This window comes from Budorcas taxicolor, chromosome 11 (genome assembly GCF_023091745.1).
Source record: "Budorcas taxicolor isolate Tak-1 chromosome 11, Takin1.1, whole genome shotgun sequence".
NCBI classification, from domain to species: domain Eukaryota; kingdom Metazoa; phylum Chordata; class Mammalia; order Artiodactyla; family Bovidae; genus Budorcas; species Budorcas taxicolor.
In genome coordinates this window covers 96063654-96082860 of record NC_068920.1, presented here as the reverse complement: position 1 = coordinate 96082860, position 19207 = coordinate 96063654, and the positions used below count along the sequence as shown (strand labels likewise).

General features: G+C 35.2%; 1 protein-coding gene across 1 annotated transcript in view; it reads left to right on the top strand.

Moving 5' to 3' along the window:
- PSME4 (proteasome activator subunit 4) overlaps positions 1-19207 on the top strand; it is a 96317-nt gene that overhangs the window by 29036 nt on the left and 48074 nt on the right. The window contains exons 4-14 of the mRNA XM_052647439.1: positions 4748-4792; positions 6516-6665; positions 7922-7985; positions 8704-8778; positions 9949-10071; positions 12453-12545; positions 13301-13566; positions 16069-16255; positions 17019-17108; positions 17827-17891; positions 18180-18330. Coding sequence (XP_052503399.1) covers positions 4748-4792; positions 6516-6665; positions 7922-7985; positions 8704-8778; positions 9949-10071; positions 12453-12545; positions 13301-13566; positions 16069-16255; positions 17019-17108; positions 17827-17891; positions 18180-18330 — 1309 coding nt within the window. The remainder of the gene's footprint in view (positions 1-4747; positions 4793-6515; positions 6666-7921; positions 7986-8703; positions 8779-9948; positions 10072-12452; positions 12546-13300; positions 13567-16068; positions 16256-17018; positions 17109-17826; positions 17892-18179; positions 18331-19207) is intronic.

Sequence of the window (19207 nt, the reverse complement as noted above, 5' to 3'; positions counted from 1 at the left end):
TTTTAATTCTTTGGTTCTTGGGCTTTTCTTCATCACATTTGCCTTGATTTTTAATACCAGAGGAATCTAATGGTCTTGGTTCTTATGCAGCAATATTAGAGATACTATTTGGAGAGCCAGATAACAGTACTTTTTGTTCCTCACAGGTAGTCTCTGTCCCCTGAATTTCTAAGATGAGGGGTCACTGAGAACATTTAAAAACGTACTTTCCACTAAAGATTCTATTTATAAATAATACAGTAGAATAGCAAGTGTTCATAACCAAGGGATAGAAGTATGACTTTTTATAAACATTTTATTTTAGAAAATTTTCTTAAAGAACCCTTTAATATGGCATGCTTTTGGAACTGGTATCTTGTTTTGAGTACTTTCGTCTTAGATGTATTCTGACACATTTTGAAACAGTTCTGTCAGCTGACTGCATGTGCTCATGACTATTTTTAGAATACTATTTTAGTAATCAAAAGTGAAGGGTTGCTTCATTTGTTAACTGTTTGTCTTTCAAGTCTTAAACTCCTGTGCCTTATGTATTTGTCTTTACTGAAACCACTGCTTAGAATGCCGTGCATTTCAACATGATTTTAAAAGCTGGTTCCATTGTTTGGAGCAAGGATTATAGACTTGCTTCTCCTTTCCCTTGGTCTTCTCTGTCCCATCCTCCTCCTTTGCTTCCTTTCCCTCTTTGTCCTCCTTTCTTTTTGCCTCAGGGGCAAAATACCCTTTTTACTCTTAATCTGTCTTACTTTCTACTGGAGAAACAATTTGTAGGGGTTTTGTTTATTATTATCCAGTAGAAAAATTAAAATTGGGAAAATCTGTGATCTTAGTACCAGCTGTGAACTTAATACTAGCAACTTAAGAGCTGCTTACTGTTTACTTCGTAAAAGAAGCATTTGAATCTTTGGGTCATGGTTTTATGTCATGAAACAGTGTCCCATGCACTTAATTGCAGTAGCATATTACAAGTTACACATCTAGGCAGCACACTAAGGAAAAGAGAAGAGGGCAGATGATGAGATGGTTGGATGACTTCACCGATTCAATGGACATAAACGTAGGCAAACTCTGAGAGATGGTGATGAACAGGGAGGCCTGGCGTGCTGCAGTCATGGGGTCACAGAGTCAGATACGACTTGGCGACTGAACAACAGCAAAATTTTGTGTGAAGTGGCTGTGATAAACGACCGCTTGCCATAAGCAGTGTTAGGTTTTAAAAGATTAGCTTTGAGATGGCTAGTGTTTGACTAACTGATGGTAGATTTGTTTGATTTAGGAAACCAGGAAACAATGGATGTATTAAGTTACAGGGAGGTTGAAGGAGAGGTATGTAGAATATACCAGGGTTACAGTTTCCGAGTTCATTTATAAAAAAGCCAGTCTGATTACCCTGAAGTTAATTTTTAGCTTGAGAATTGTGAAGTGAAGCTGAACGTTCTGGCCATGGGCAGTCCATACGACTCTCGTCTTGACTGTCATTTGCTGTACATTTCTTGATTTCGACAAGAACATTGTCCGGTTTATATAAGTCCACTATCTCAGGAACTGGGGGCCAAAGCTTTTGGCTTTCTTCAGGCTTCTCTGCTACATCTTTGGCATTTACTTTATTAACATAAGGAATCATAAGGAACTTGCTTCCCAAAAAGGAAAATTCACACAGAGTCATCTGTTGAACCTGGGACAAGAGCTCAAGAATTGGGACAGGAACTTACTTTCTGCCCTGATAAATAGGGTGGCATTTGGGGGAAGACTTTCCTATTTTGATGCCATTTCCTAAATATAAATTAATAGCTACTCAGAGGCAGTAGAACAAGTATAAAAGCAAAATTAGTACAAAATTTTAGTTTTTAAGGAGATTGGAAATATAATTTATTTTGGCTAAATATGAAATAATTATAGTTAACATTTATTGTGCTTAATTCTGGGCCAGGTAACTGCTTTCTTTACATTATCTTGTTTAATTTTTGTAAAAGCCTAATGAGAGGTAGGTATTACTGTTCTTATATAGATATGAGGCTATATAATATTTCTCTCCTAGTAAATAGTTGGACAAGTGTTCACCTTCAAATCTGTCTAACTTTGAGCCCAAGCTGTGAACCATTCATTACATGATATACTGTGGCTTTCTTTCCAACCTAACATGCCTTTACTATGAGGGGAGAGCGTTTGAGAAAACCCACCCAAAGCTTAGTTCCTCTGTTAGATCCCTTTTGATTTATTTAAAAAAAAGAAAAAGTGTTTTGAATTGTCACTTTAACATTAGAAATTTCCAACAGTTGGGAAAACTTAAGTGATTATTCACTCCCTCTAAAAATTAGTGAAATATAATCTAGTAGCATCTAGCCTTAACCTTTTATTTTATTTTTAAACAGAAACATTGTTCCCTTCATCTTGAGAGATTACAAGAATCACAAAAGGTCACTATACAGATATCACAGGTTAGAGAGATTGTACCCTTTTCTGGATAAAGAGCATAAATCCATTGGCACAGGCCTATGTATAAGGAGGGGTTGAATTTGACTTCATTTAGATGAACTGAATCACATTCCCACACACCCCATTCCTCTAGTGAGTGAAGTGACAGCTATCAAGTCTTACAATAACCACCTGTCCTTCTGAAGCGTGAAGGGAACTGGAGAAAGCATAGCTATGCAGCCTTTTGTGACTGGCTTTCTAGCATCATTTTTGATACTATACGAAAATTTGTTGGTAGAATAGAAAAGTTACCAGTAAGCATAGCAGGTTTTCTGTGTTGTACTATCAAATAGAAATACTGCCACAGAAATAGTTAAAAATAAATGTAAAGTTAACATGAAAACAGACATTAGGAAGTGTAGAATTATAGATCTTCTGCTTATTTCCTTGAATTATAAGTTTACCATTTTAGAATTTTTTTTTAGAATTACCTTTTTTAAAAATCTATATTTAAATTGATCTCTTATTTTGTTTGTAACCTGATGGACCTTTGCATCTTATCTATGAGTTCTAAAATTTGTTTCTCAGTGGGGGTCTTCAGTCCAAACTAAAAGAAGATCCAAAGATCCATGCTTTTATCTATCGCCCTGATAGAAAAGGTTTATAGAGCTTTGTAAATTAATAAATATATAAATATGTTAGTAATATATGTGTATATGTAAATGAACACAGCCTGTTATAAGCCCTTCAGAAGTGCCCAGGAGTAAAAATCATAGTTGTGGTCTTCAGGGAGTTGTAGATGTAGTTGAAGAGAAGTCTGCCCCACTCTCCTCACCTTTTTTTAAGAAAAAAAACCTCGGCAAGCTTAGATGTTCCCTCAATTAAACTCTGATTCTGAATTGGTGAGTTTTTTGGTAAGAGAAGCTGATATCTCTCTTTGATAATCAGAAGATGCTCCACGGTGGCTCTCTAGCCATATGGTCATCGTCTTTATTTTAGAATTACCTCATGAGCTGTGGCCCAATTTCCTCTTCAGTTAATTTTGTTCTAAATATTTACTTTTGAAGTTAAAGAAGATTCTTACTGTTTCAAGTAATGAAGTTAATAGTTTTCTTCCTTGGTTATATACTACATTGATTACTTGTGCTGAGTTTGGTTTGTGTTATTCCTTAGAATTTCCTTAAGAATTTCTTAAGATTAGTTCTTAAGCTTTCAGAGACGTTGGATAGACTTTTGGACTTAAGAATTCCAAGAAGCTTAATGAGAAAGTGTCAGGTGGAAGCACTGCCTAAAAGCTACCTCTTTCCTCCATAATTTTTTCTCCTGAGATGTAGGGACTAGCTTTATTTTTACTTGTATACATCATACTATAAGTAGGCACACATGTATTTTAAAATTCCAATTCGAAATCACTCTTTGTTTTGTTGATTTGTATTTGACCTTCTTTTGACTGTGGCCTAGTTAATATTTTAAGTATTCCATTCTGGTGATGTGTGTTTAAACTAGTACACACTAGACTTTTCATTAAAATAGAAGTGTTATTTATAAGTTCATATACCAGTGTTTATTTTGCTTTACTAAAGTCACTTGAACCACCTACAAGTTGGAAAATAAATTACAGCCTTTAATATTCATCAACTAACTTTTTAAGTAGCTGGTCAAAAAGGTGGCTGTTGTTATTTTGATAATTGTTGCTGGCAGTACAGTGCCTTGGAGGGTTGTTAAACTCTCACCGGTAGGATACAGAAAACTAGTCTCCAGCAGCTGCTGATAGCAGCACTCTAGGCTTTGCTGTTTGTTTGAAGCCTCCGAGCATACTTCTTGATGTGTTGATAAGTATGGTCATTGTTGCCCGCTTTGTAAAGATTGAAGATGATTTGCCCTTTTTCCAGTTTTCTTCCCTTTCGTTCATTGTATAGAATGAACAAAATGAAGACAAAGGAAAGAGTAGATTACAGCATTTAGGTAGGGATCTTAGGACTTCCCTGGTGGCTCAGACGGTAAAGCATCTGTCTACCATGCGGGAGACCCGGGTTCGATCCCTGGGTCAGGAAGATCCCCTGGAGAAGGAAATGGCAATCCACTCCAGTACTATTGCCTGGAAAATCCCATGGACAGAGGAGCCTGGTAGGCTACAGTCCATGGGGTCGCAAAGAGTCGGACACGACTGAGCGACTTCACTTCACTAGACTTTTATGCATATGAAAGAGAAGTATTAGTTATTGCGTGTACACAGGTAATATCTAACTGTGTATCTTAGAGATATTTATTAATTGAATTATATCTGTTCTTAAAATATACCAACCTAATTTACCAAATGGCTTTTTCCCCCCAGTTCTGTAGAAAATGTTCTTAAAACACTCGTGAAGAGCTGCCGACCGTAAGTAGCTTCTCAATTTATAAATCTTCTTGTTGTTTCTGTGGACTTTTCCCCATCTTTAGTATGCCTTGAAAAGGAAATTAAAGATATATATAGTGTCTGACATTGTGATGTTAGTCACTGAGCGCAGTATTATTTCCAACTCTTGAACTGAACTTTTCAGATTTCATTTATAAATTCAGAAAGGTTTAAGTGGTGTGGGTGTCAGTCACCCATTAGAAAGTAAGAATGCAATAATGTGTGTATAACTGGCTTCATTTGAAAGATATCCCTAGAGTATTGTTACTCAAGTCAAAATTATTTTCCAAAATGAGCCTTGTAGGTATTATATAAAAATGAATAATAAGAAGGTGGCCCATACTTTTTTTTTTTCCCATTCCAGTAGACTGTATGACTTTAAATATCCCATATTCTGATGTTTAAAGATAAATGTGGATAGAATTTAGAAAGTCTAGATGTATGGTCTTGAACTATTTTTTCATTCTGATTTATCAGGCTGTTCTAAGACATACTTCTGGTATGAATGCAGTGAACTCTTTTGAATGGAAATTTATATGTTTATCATATGCTTATTATAAGAGTTGAAATTAGTTTATAGATCAGATATTGTTGCTGACCTACTATACTAGTCAGTCTTGGACAAATGTATTTTCAAGATATAGAATGTCTCCTTTTTAAGAAGCTTAAGAACTAACCTGTTATTCAATAAGCTACTAGTGAACATTGTCATTTTGTGAAATTTGATCATCACTGAGGTATTTACTGGGTTTTAGGTTCTTAGATAATTTGTAGAATGCCAAGCTTTTATTCTGGGTTACTCGGCTGACAGTTGACTATGAAAAATTAGGAAGAGGATTCAGTGTATAAGATCTTTGAAGATAGGCAGTGAAGTGTGATTCTAGTAGCACAAAGATATAAAGATATAATGAGATTAATAATATGATGTAGAGGCCAAACTTCCAAGTGTATTTGAAAGGGTTTCCTTTTTTTGGCCCATATTCAAATCAGAAATTTTAATATGCTCGTCATTATTTTAAAAACCAGTTGCCTCCCCATTTGGGTATCCATTCCATACCCAAATGGATAATGGGTCGTCATTATCTGCTTGTCTTCATTTTGTGTTTGTCTGTACACTTCTGCTTTTATTTTTCTGAATCTTCCATGCCCCAGCGATGCTCCTGCCCATATCTTAGAATGTTAGAGCCTGTAGGACCAGATCATCTAGCTCAGTCGTTTCTTATACACAGAACTCAGGGTCTACTGAGGGTAAATGGTTTGTTCCTTAGGTGCCAAGAGGTTCCTGGGCTGATATTCTTTCTCACTTTGCTGATTGTCTGTTTCTTATATAGACTGGGTTCTCTGTGACAGGATCTTTTTTTTTTTTCTATTGCTGTTATACAGCACACAGGAAGGAAAAAATAACAGCAATCATGTTTTAAGTTTGTAGGTAACTTTAATGATTTTGTGTTTTATCTGAGATTTATCAGCTTTATAGCATTTTTCCAGGTCCAAAGACAAGAAGAAAATTTACCTTATCTAACTTAAGTGTAACAGGCTATTTATTTTAGAATTGTAAAAATGTGTGTTTCTTGTCAGCTAACTTAACATTGGTAGTGTGTGATATTATGAGTACATTCCCCTTCACCTCCCTTCTTGTCAGTCATATAATGATGTAGAGCTTTTATTCAATGATCAGATACATGAAAACTTTCTTTTTTATTAGGTATTTTCCAGCAGATGCTACAGCTGAGATGCTAGAAGAATGGCGGCCTTTAATGTGTCCTTTTGATGTAACAATGCAAAAGGCCATCACTTATTTTGAAATATTTCTTCCTACCTCCCTTCCTCCAGAACTTCATCATAAAGGTTTTAAGTAAGTGTATATATATATGTGTGTGTGTGTATCAATAGATTCTAGAATACAGTAGGGAATGCATATATGTATATATGCACACATAAACATGTACACATATGTATGTATGTAGGCAAACTAGTACAGTAATAAGTAAAAAAGAAATTACCAACTCAAGCATTATGTTTATTACACTTGAAGTGTATGTGAAAGCTAAAACAATTAAATATCAGTTTGCAAATAAAGAGAAAGTAAGGCATTTATATATCAAGCCACATAAGATGTGGGCTTTCAAAGATATTGGGAGAGAAAGAACGATAACTGCAAAAAGGAATTGAAAATTTCAATAAATAGGCAGTGATGGAAATGTTACATTGCATAGAGTTTAGAGAAGGGAAAAATGTTTTTCTAAACCTTGATTTTAACCCTCATCATGTAGTATAGTTTTTCTTGGGTCTCTCTCTCTCATAACTGCAGGTATATAATAAACCCTAGAATGAAAAATACTTAGATTGTACTTTTATGAAAAAAGGAACAGGTGTAAAAAAAAGCTAGAAGGATAGTAGTACCTATCAGCATATTACGGATGGGAGGGTTGTTATGCTTGGCCCTCCAACCATCTCTCCCAGCATGTTTTCTATAGTGAGATGTCACATCTTTTCTGTCTGTCAAGTCAGAAATTTTGTATCTAGCTGTATATTTATGAAATTTTAGTTTTAATTACAGACTTCTAAAAACTTTAAATTTCTTTGACATTTGTGAAAACTGGTTAATAATCAAGTGTGTTTTTGCCCCTGTATTCTCTTCACTTTCTTTACTTTGAGATATTTTTTTCCCACTTTAATTTAATTGCTTTGTGACTCATTTCTTTTATGGAACTATTACTGTAGTGCTAGTTAATGGTGTAATTACTAGTTGGCCTATTAACGAAAAGAGAGTAAGGGAGAGTTGCAGGAACAGGTAGTGAAAGGAAAGCATTAAAGGAGAAAGGTATGGAGAGGAAGGAGAAGCTTAACAGTGTTAGACAGGGATAGACAGTTATTTAGCAATGGAGTAGAAATTTGATGAGATTATTCCTTTTAGCTTAAATAAATTGAAAAGGGAATATTCAGACAAAAGTAATCTTTTGTTCCATTAAGTTTGTAACTTTCAGTGGTATTTTTTCTAGATTGTGTAGTTTTGGTAAGAATAATAGATTTTAAAAAAATACAAAGGATATCTGGCTTTAAACCACTTTCTGTAAATCACTTGCTATTCATAACATTTTTCTTCTTCAGACTTTGGTTTGATGAATTAATTGGCCTTTGGGTTTCAGTGCAAAATCTCCCACAGTGGGAGGGGGTGAGTATCCCATTTTTTTCTTATATACATTTTAGTTTGGAAGTAACTATTAGATCATTTGATAAGTAACTTCAGTTCCGTTGCTCAGTCGTGTCTGACTCTGCGACCCCATGGACTGCAGCATGCCAGGCTTCTCTGTCCCATCACCAACTCTCGGAGCTTGCTGAAGCTCATGTCCATTGAGTTGGTGATGCCATCCAACCATCTCATCCTTCGTTGTCCCCTTAAAATTGGCTATTAGCGATGTTGTAATCAGTTTTTTAGAATTGTATTTGCTGTATTCTAAGAGAACTAGACATTTCTTTATATTTATTTATTTATTTTGGTTTTATCACTCTCTGGAAGTATATGCATGTACTGTGAAGTACATGAAGAGGCAGGCCCTGTTGTACCCCCCATTCGTATGGTGCTGGACACCTGGTGGATGTTTTCTACATGTATTTGATTAAAAACTTCTTTATCTGTTTTTTGCACTGTGGATGATGCTTTATTATCTCCTTTTTTTAAAAATAAGCATTTCAACTGCATTTGATTTTGTATGGGTGACGAGAATCAGGACCTAAATTTGGAAATTTGAAAAGACTGAGATATAAATATAAATTCAGTTGTGCCAATAACGATTGTTCTGAAAAGAACAAATGGATAAAGGATGTGACTGTGACCCCTAAAAATAACAAATGTATTTACTTAACTGTCTTTCTTTTTCGTTTACTTTCAGCAACTAGTAAATCTCTTTGCTCGATTGGCTACAGATAATATAGGGTACATAGATTGGGATCCATACGTACCAAAGGTAATTAAGAACATTTGAACAAATACAGCAGCACTGACATCATCTTTGTATCTTTAAGGAGAAATGTGTGTGGTTGCTGATTTCTAGCAGCACAGAAACAATCAAATTCTTTGATTGTTAGTAAAAACATAAGTAATTTATAAGGATGGGTCATTTATTTTCAAAAAGTAATTAGATCATATCAAGCTATCATAAATGTTTGATTTTTTTTGTCTTACCAATGCAGGGCATGAATTTAAGTTTCAGAGTGAGTAATTTATAAAGTACTAAGAATACTATTCAAGGTGTCATACATTGGTCCCTTCCAGTGAATTTTTTGTACTGTATTGTTAGTTCTTGTAGAGTATTCCCCACTTTTAAAATCACATTGTGTACTTTCCAAGAGTAAATAAAGCTGGAAAGCGTCTCTAGGTATGCTGCATCTCGGGTGGTGGTTCCCATGCAGGAGGATCGCCTGTGGCGCTTCAGGAGGCCTGGAGCCGGGCTGTGGTTGGTTCTGATGCCCACGGGCACTAGAGCAGGGCTGGGGAGCAGCAGGGGCAAATGCTCTGATTGCCTTTGCTTGTGCTGCCTCCCTCTGTTGCCAGCCAGTAGAAACTAAGACGGAGAAGTAAATTTCTCCCTCCTTTAGCCCCCATATTTGACGTATTTAATTATGTTTTAAATATAAATCCAATTGTATTAAGATCTTACATGACTGATTAAAATGCAGATTCTTAGGGGAAAGTCAAGCCTTAAAATTTAAAGAGGTAGAGAAATCAGCTAGAAAATATTTTTGTGCATCCTTGGCTTGGAATGAAAACATAGGAAGAATAATTTTGTGTGCATTTAGCGAGGCAGAATGTAGTCAAAATATTTCACATTGAACTACAGTTACCTACTGTTTGCCTTTTTATGCTTAACTATGTGCCACTGGCCTGTTTTGGGGTACCTGAGTATTGACTGCTTCATAACTGCATGCCTGTGACCTCAGAGTGTCATTTTAAAAAGGTATACAGTTATTTATATGAATTCCTAAGGAATAAAGCAAATTACCAAACAGTATGTCATAAAAACTAATCAAAGGAAAATATATACCGTGACACCAATATATAACACGTAGGTTATTTAATGAACGAATTACTTGCTATTTGTCAATAGTTATCCTTAATTCTTTGTTTCTTTGTAAAGGTATTTACAAGAATTCTGAGAAGCTTGAACCTCCCAGTGGGAAGCAGTCAAGTGTTAGTTCCAAGATTTTTAACAAATGCTTATGATATAGGACATGCTGTAGTATGGATCACTGCCATGATGGTTTGTAGTACATTATGTTTGTTTTATATAGTTCCTATAAATTTTGGGTTAACCATACAGAAATTCTGCATAATCGCATAAGTCTAAATTAGTGGCTTAGTTGGTCATTTGATTCTTGGATATTTTCTGATGCAGTAAACTTATGTTTCTCAGACTCAGAATGTAGTCATAATGTACCATTTATAAATCTCCTTAAATAATGGACCTTTAAAGTAAGGGTCAGAAGTTCAGAGTTTTGATTATAATGATCGTTTCGTAATGTATAGAAATACCAAATCACTGTGTTATGTACTGGAACTAACAGAGTTGTAGGTCAGTTATACTCTAAGTAGGGGGACAGAGTTTCTAGAGATTCAGAATGTCTGTAACAGTTCTGCAGACTGAGAACCAGAGTCATGGGTAAAAGGACTTTCCCAAGTCAAATTGGTAAAGTGAGATTTGAAAGCAGAGTTTGGTGTATGCTCAGTATTAATGCATTTATTGTCAGTGTTCACATAAAACATTACACTGAACACAAAGCTTGTTGACAAAGTAATCTTAGTGAAGAGAGAGAAGCATAAAGGATTATTTTTCCAACATCATTGAAGAGAAGTAAAAATACAGTCTACATTTTTATATCATCTTTTAAATAAGAGTATTGGAACAACTTTTATACCATAATTCTCTTAAGTTTTCATTCATATTGCTTCGCAGTTATCTCCTTTTTGAATTACTCTGCATGTGACACTCGATATTGTTCTGTGTTTGCTATTTTTTCCCTGGTTACACTGCTCAGTTGGCTGTTTTTGTTGAAAAGACAGAATGGTTGTGAGAAGTTTAGCTCTTAAACTATTTAACATTTGTTTTTGCGCGTGCTGGGTTCTCATAGCTCTGGGGGCTACTATCTAGCTGCAATGTGCGGGCTTCTCCCTTGGTGGCTTCTCTTGTTGTGGGGCATAGATTTTAGGGCACATGGGCCTCCGTAACTGTGGCTCTGGACTTTAGAGCACAGGCTAATTAGTTGTGGCACATGGGCTTAGGTGCTCCAGATCATGTGGGGTCTTCCCAGATCTGGGATCGAACCTGTCTTTTCTGCATTGGCAGGCAGATTCTTTACCACAGAGCCAGCAGAGAAACTCAGAAGTTTAGATAGTAAATTTCATTGTCAGATGAAAAGAAACTTTCAAGCTTTTCTTTTTTGGTTGTTATTTTATTATTAAACAGAGGGGAAATCCCGTTTTCTTTCTGATATTCAATAAGAGCAAAAACATTTGAATATTTATCATCTTTTTTAAGCAGTGAGTTGGAACTTGGGCTTTCGGGAAAACAGGATCAGATAGTGATTGGTATCAGGCTCATTTTAGTTGCTGTTGCTCACACAGTTGTTTGTATTGGCAGCTTCATTTTGTGTTAAATATGAATATTTAATATAATTAAAAGTCAACAATGTTAGAAGTTTGAAAATTTTTTTGGTATTTTGCTATGGAATTATGGTCTCAATAGTTTGATCTAAATTGGGAAATGTGACTGGGGAAATGTGACTTTCATTTCAGCAGGAAGACATGCTCCTAGTGTTACTGGATAGTCTACTTTAGGTCTGTGCTGATTCTTTTTTTAATTGGAATAACAGTTGGTGTATAATACTATGTTAGTTTTGAGTATGTGACATAGTGACTTGCTATTTGCATACGTTATGAATCTGTGCTGTTTCTTGAAAAAGATCATCTTGAAACAGACAGTTTCAAGGCCTTTATATTATATTTTAGTCCTATATTCCCAAGGTTGTTCAACTTGGTAAAGTGAGTGTTAGCCTTTTCCTCCTTTCCCCCTCCCCCTGCAACCCTAGTTATATTGCTGTCTTGTTGGTTGTTTTCTGTGTTTGTTTTGGTAATAGATTAAGAAAAAAAAAATCTTTTTCTTTTGAGTCAAAATATGGTCAAATATAACAAGTTTAATCACTTGAAACATTTAGAAATACTAATAAATATGTGAATGCATTTATGTAAATCTATATTTCCTGCAATGAGGAATTCTTGAGTTCTTCAGTCATTTAAGGAATGCTTTTTATGCTTAATGTGGTATACTTGGTTATTTTAAGATGACTACCTTAGCGGCAAAAGTTATTTACCTGCAAACGGTAAAAGATACTGTTAACTCTGAATTGAAAGATATCTTTTCCATTTTATGATTCAATTTCAATAAGTTGCCCTTTATTTTTAGTAGACTGTCTTGATTTATATGAAATTTATCTGGGAATTGTTTCTGACTTTTATTCAGAGGTGGAACTGGTTTTTGCCAGTGGGATGAATGTGAGCCACATTAGTGATTTGTATATAGGCCTGGGCTTGTTCACCCTTTCAATTTTACAGAATTACGTGGTTTCTGCTCTTTTACCTGAACAGGGTGGACCAAGTAAGCTGGTGCAAAAGCACTTGGCTGGTTTGTTTAACAGCATCACGTCTTTCTACCATCCTTCAAATAATGGCCGGTGGCTGGTGAGTAATGTTCATATTTTACTCTTACGGTATGGAATTCTATTTTAAGATATAGTCACATGTGACTACTGCCTATTGTGTACATTTTCTGTAGTTTAAGCTTTCCCTGTGTGAGCGTGATTATGTTTACATTAAGGTGCCGTGTTTATAGAACATATAGAAATAAATACTAATAACTGGTGACAAAAATACCAGTAACTGGTGACAAAATGCCAGAAAACGATAGAATCATCTTTTCAGTTTTATTTTGTGTATGCTCTTTTTTTAAGTTGCTGGGTTATGGCTTTTGAAAGACTCATGTAATGCTAGAAAGTAAAACTGAAATTTGAAAGTGTTTATTATTATTGATGATTAATTGGTAAGAGTATTTTATTCTAACTAGTTAGACCATACAAGTTCTTTGTAATAAGATTATACAAACTGAAAAAAAAAAAAGATTATACAAATTGTTAAACAACAAGGTCTTAGTGTAGCACGGGTGACTATATTTAATGTCCTGTGATAAACCGTAAAGGAAAAGAATATGAAAATGAATATATGTGTATAACTGAGTCACTTGGCTGTACAGCAGAAATTAACAGCATTATAAATCAACTATACTTCAATAAAATTTAAAAAATGAAAAGATAGATTATATTTTAAAATTATTATACAAGCTGTTATTTGAAAAATTTTCACTTGGGACAGTAGAGGAACTGTGAGTACCTCTGTGAGAACGACAACCTACCTAGGACCTTCTGCTTCTGTCTCCTCAGAACAAGTTAATGAAACTACTTCAGCGGTTGCCAAACAGCGTTGTTAGAAGATTACATCGTGAAAGATACAAGAAACCTTCTTGGTTAACTCCCGTGCCTGATAGCCATAAGCTTACAGATCAGGATGTTACAGACTTTGTACAGTGCATTATTCAGCCTGTCCTCTTGGCTATGTTTAGCAAAACTGGTAGTTTAGAAGCAGCCCAGGCTCTGCAGAACCTTGCACTCATGAGACCGGAGTTAGTAATACCCCCTGTACTTGAAAGGTAAGTGTAGGTTCACATGCTTCATTGAAGCCTCAGCTGTGTTCACTGTTACTCTGGTTATCTATCTCTTCTACTCTTCTGCTTGGCTTTCTTTTCTTTTCTGTGGCTTGTTTTGCTATCTTGGTACTTATTCCTGTTCCTAGAGGGGAAACAAGATATTTAAACCTAAAGATTGGTAACTTGATAAAGATGTATTGACGAGAAAAAGAAAATTGACATGAAATGAATAAAGTAAAATATTTTGACTTATGTGCTCATTTTAGTTATTGAAGTTTTTGCTTATAAATAAACTTCTGGCTGTTTTGTTTCACGAAATGTGAGTGTCACTAAATATTGAGAACATGGCGGTGACAGTAATTCTGGATGTCTGCTTCTTAGGGTCAGTGATAGAGAAGAAAATTAGTTTAGCTTTATTATTTTCATGTATTATATGTATAACCTTGTGTGAATTATTTCTACTATGTCAATTTCATTGTATTCATTTTGTTTTGTATGCTGGAATAGTAACAAAAACAGGTCTGCATTTGCCTCGACGCTGTCGTAATACAAGCTTGGTGTGCTTCACAGGAAACAGCCACTCTCAGTGGTCTTGAGTGTGCATGAGCAGATGGCTTACGCTTTCTTTTATTCATTCTTTGCTGCCTGAACTTCAGGTTTAGGATTCTTCTCTAAATGGCTTCGTTAAAAGCGGAAGAATGGTAGATTTTGGAGCCCAGAGGGATCTAAGGGCTTGAGTTTCCTAAAACTCCGATTTGTCCAGGGTCCTTACTGGCAGCATGCAGATGACAGTCTGTTTTCTGACTCACTGTTGAGAGAGGAAAATTGGTGACATTTGCTTGGCGAAGGGTATCCTACCAAATGAGGCTCCATTATTTGTAATTGGAGTTGCTTGTGCTATCTTGCCCTGTGTTCTTTGCCATAAATATTTGAGTTGGGCGTCACTATTCCAACCTCCCCTGTCTTTTTGTGTCCATGTCTTAGGGCATGGTAACTTCCAGCATGTCCAACTTAATTAGGAAATGGAGTGTGAAAGGTAGGCAGTTTCTGCCCTGTCCTCAGCCTTCACTCTTCATTGCTGCTTGGCCTCCACGTGGCAGCAGGAGCTCTTGGTCAGTGGCGGGTCCCTTGATTTTCTTTGGAGAGGAGAGACTCGCCTCAAGAGATAACTTCAGTTGTTTGCAGAATTAAAATTTTGAACTGAGGTGTTTTGGTATTCCTTTACTTTCCCTTTGTTTTGCCTTATTTCATTGTTTTCCAGGTGGTGAATTATGACTGGTGAGATTAATTTTTAGTTGAAGGAACAAAGCTTATAAATACAAATACAATTATCTGTCACGTTTTTCTTTAGTAGTTGATTTTTGGACAAATTTAATCTCAACCAAGATGCTAAATTGATAAAATCGACAATACAATGATACTTTTTGAGACTCAGTTTTAATTTTGTCCTGTTTAGAAGTGAATTGGCTAGCTTTTTTTGTAGATTTTTTTTTTCTCTTTTAGAAAAACAGAAACCTTTTTTTTTTTTTAAACCACACCTCATGCTTTGTGGGATCTTAGTTTCCTGACCAAAGATTGAATCTGGGCCGCCAAGGCAATGAAAACATCGAGTCGTAACCACTGGACTGCTAGGGAATCTCCAAGTTAGAGTCTTTTAAAAAGTAAAAAATTTTAGACACTTGATTTTACATCTCCTGAAGACATGCTCTGCCAAAGCATTTTTGGCTTGTTTTATTCATCTTTTAAAATAAACATAGGTTTGGTTATATTTTTTAATTCTAGTTAGAAATCCTCCTTTTTTCCTACTTTATTTAGAAATTTCCTTATTGTTTATTTACCTTTTCTGTTAAGAAGAACTTACACTGAGTGCATTTCGGACTCTTTTCCCCTGTAAGAGAGAGTCTCAAAAGTGAAATCACTGAACCATAGAGTGGGTGTTCTTCGTTCTTAAATACTGACTTAGTGATCAAAGATTGCATGTCTTATTCCCCCTGTTTTACTCACTCTGCTGTTAAGAATAGTCTCTTATGTTTTTGAGAGCTGATTTCCAACTTTAGAACACAGTCCTTTTTTTAAAGTATAAAATAGGAAACGCTTGAACATTTTAGTAAGATTGTTTTTTTCCGTTAAAAGAGAAGAGTGAAATAGTTGTGTGTTATTGCTGATTTCTAATAATCACTGATGATTAGATTAGATGCAGTCCTGTAGGAATGTGGGAATGGATTAAGATGCTGAAAGAATACAGAAATCTACCAGCTAATATTATTTACACTGTGGAATTGGCATGAGGAACTGTGGTGAGATGTCAGGGAATTGGGGAAACATGTACTCTTCCTTTATTTCTGTGATTCTGTTAACCTTGAAAGCAAATGTTCACTCAGAATACTCTGCTAGCGGACAAACCTTTAATCCAAAATGCAGTTTATGAATTTAGTAAATTGTTTAATGTGTTCCATATGTTTATCTGTCATGGAAAATTTTTAAAATTCTGTTTTCAAACTGCAGAACATATCCTGCACTAGAGACTTTAACAGAACCTCACCAGCTCACAGCTACTTTAAGTTGTGTCATTGGAGTAGCCCGCAGTTTGGTATCAGGGGGCAAGTGGTTTCCTGAAGGTCCAACACACATGCTACCTCTGTTGATGAGAGCATTACCTGGGGTGGATCCGAATGACTTTAGTAAATGCATGGTGAGCATATTTGTAATTCTCTTTTCTATGTCAGTTTTAATTGTGTAAGTGGATGTCCTGTTACTTTTTCTTCATATATTCTTTAGAACACAGTAAAGTGTAAAATTTCTTAATGGCAGCAGAATTATACCTGTAGATGCCCAAGTTTATACCCATGAACACTTAGTTGATCTATATCAGGTCTTCCTTAGGTTAAGTCATTTCCCATAACTGAATGCATTTATGATCATACAGTGTTTTAAAGCTTATTATAGATTTCCTATTCTGTGTAAGCAGATCCATTAAAAATGATAGCATATGATTATTTGTACTTCTCTTTGTACTGGTCACAAGGAGCATGATAAAAATTACTGGGTGTGAAATGCTAGATTGACTAAAGGTTGACTTACATATTGTTCATCTTCCCTCTTCCCTGGTCTCCGGCTTCTCCATCAGCATTTTCTATCTACACTTAGTTAATATTACATTTTTGGTGGGAAGCCAAGTAACTTCTTAGTGACCAAAGGTTAGAGAACTTTGTGCTTGAATCTAAGAAATAACTGTATGAAAATAAATTTAGTACAACTTCATTACTCAGTTATCAGCTAGTTAATTGTGAGGAACCTTAAAATGTTCAGTTCTAAGCAAAAAGCTTTCAGAAAAATTGTTGTGGTATTCCCCTCAGAATAATTCCTTTGGTACTTGATAGTAGCTTATAGTATATGTGTATTTTGGAATTAGAACTCTATGTAATTAACGTTTGCTCCTTCACATCTTTCCATAGATCACATTCCAATTTATAGCAACATTTTCCACTCTGGTGCCTTTAGTAGATTGTTCATCCGTACTGCAGGAAAGAAATGACCTCTCAGAGGTAAGGATGCTTTCTGCTTGTAAAAAGATTGGTCAACTGAGTTCTAATTCCTACTGTATATGAATACTAATATTTGAAAGTTTAAAAGCAGCTTTGTAGAGGTGCTGACAAATTAAAATTACTGTTTTGTGACTAGAGTCATATGAATGGAGGGCCAGGTCATCACTGGTAGGATAGTCTGCAGAGCACCCACCAAAGAGAGTGGGTGAAAATAGGCTATTCCAGTAAACAACTGAAATGAAAAGGTGTATTTCAACTTTTTGTTTTGTTAAGCAAAAAGTGATGGCATTTTGTTTTTCCATTTTATGTTGGGAATAAATCTGTTGAGGAAATTGGAATCATTACTGTCGGTTTTTTTCAGAACTATTTTCTTTGTGACATGTATGTTATTACCTTACTTTTGGCATTTAGATGGTTAGCTAGTGAGATAATCCTTTATACATGCACAAGCAGTTTGAAAACCATTAACTGATTTTTAAAATATAGCTGCCTGAACTTCTGTTTTTGGCCTTTACAAAATACGTTAATTACTACTTATTTTGGTTCCTGGGAAGTAGATGAGTTATTCTACGTTGATAGGGGAATTTGGTGCTGTTTCTCACAGTGCTCAGTGTAATAATATAGTATTAGACATATTTTGTAGACTATAGTTGAGTTTTATTCCAGGGAAAAAAATGAAAGCCTATTTGAAAATTTTCTGCACATTGACATATTACAGGTAGAGCGAGAACTTTGTTCTGCCACAGCTGAATTTGAGGATTTCGTCTTACAGTTTATGGACAGGTAAGCAAGTACCTCAGATCTATTTAATGTCTGATAGATACTAAAAAATAACAGTGTCCTGTCTCAGCAAACTTTAGCCTTACTCTGCATTGCAGCCTGTACTTAATTACTATGCAAGGGTGGTGCTTCTTCTGAGGTTACAAAGGGACAATTGATTTGTGAGCCATATACAAATGAAATACCTATCATTTGCATTATCTTGACAATAAAGATTTATCTAATCAAGTCAACCAAAAAAGTTAAGCCAGTTTTTAGTTGCTTAAATTGTATTTTCTTTGGGTTGTTTAGATGCTTTGGACTCATAGAAAGTAGCACATTGGAGCAAACAAGAGAAGAGACAGAGACGGAGAAAATGACTCACTTGGAGAGTTTGGTCGAATTAGGTCTGTCTTCTACGTTTAGTACAATCCTCACACAATGTTCCAAAGAAATATTTATGGTAAGAGTGCATTGCTGCAAAGAGCTACATTCCAACTTGTATTTTTATTTGATGTTTTAAAAATTGAACTTCAGGTTACTTGTGTGCATATCATACCAGCTTCTCCTTCCTTTCCATATTAAAATTTGAAAAAGATGAGGAATTCCTGGCAGTCGAATAGTTATGACTCCATGCTTCCACTGCATGGAGCATGGGTTCAGTCCCCAGTGGGCAACTAAGATCCCACATGCTGTGTGGTATGGCCAAAATAATAATAATAAATATATGTTAAAAAAGGTATCTTCAAACAGAAACAAAATTTTATATTCATCAGTTGATGAAAATGTAATGAGAGGCTTATGGGAACTTAATCCTGCGTTTCCCCTAAGAACTTTGGTTCAATATTTGCTAATTCAGTGCCCACAGCAATTTTGTAGAGCATAACTACTACATATAACAAGAATTGACTGTGAAGAAACTTTATATATTTTTATTCCTTTACTTTGTTTGCATTTCTGTTTCTTCTTTCTCCATCTGAGATTATCATTATGCAGTGTTTGTCCTTGTTAAAAACTAAACTGCCTTACAGCTGCATGAGATATTTACTAAGATTATGTTAGTATAAAGAAGTTAACGTTAGATAATCTCTTATTTAACCAGAATCTTCTGAAAGGAGTTGTTTATAATTTTCAGCCTTGTCAATCCATGTCTAGAGCTAATTCCTTCATTCAGTAATTAAAATTATCTAATTGTAAAATTAAGTAGAATGCTTCATATCATTTAGAGGAGAGAGAAATAGTTTGTAGTTGTCTGAATAACAAACTAAATATTAGATACTCCTTAATATTCCCTCTGTTTTAAATTGACCAGCAAGATAATTAAATTGCATTTGTTTCCA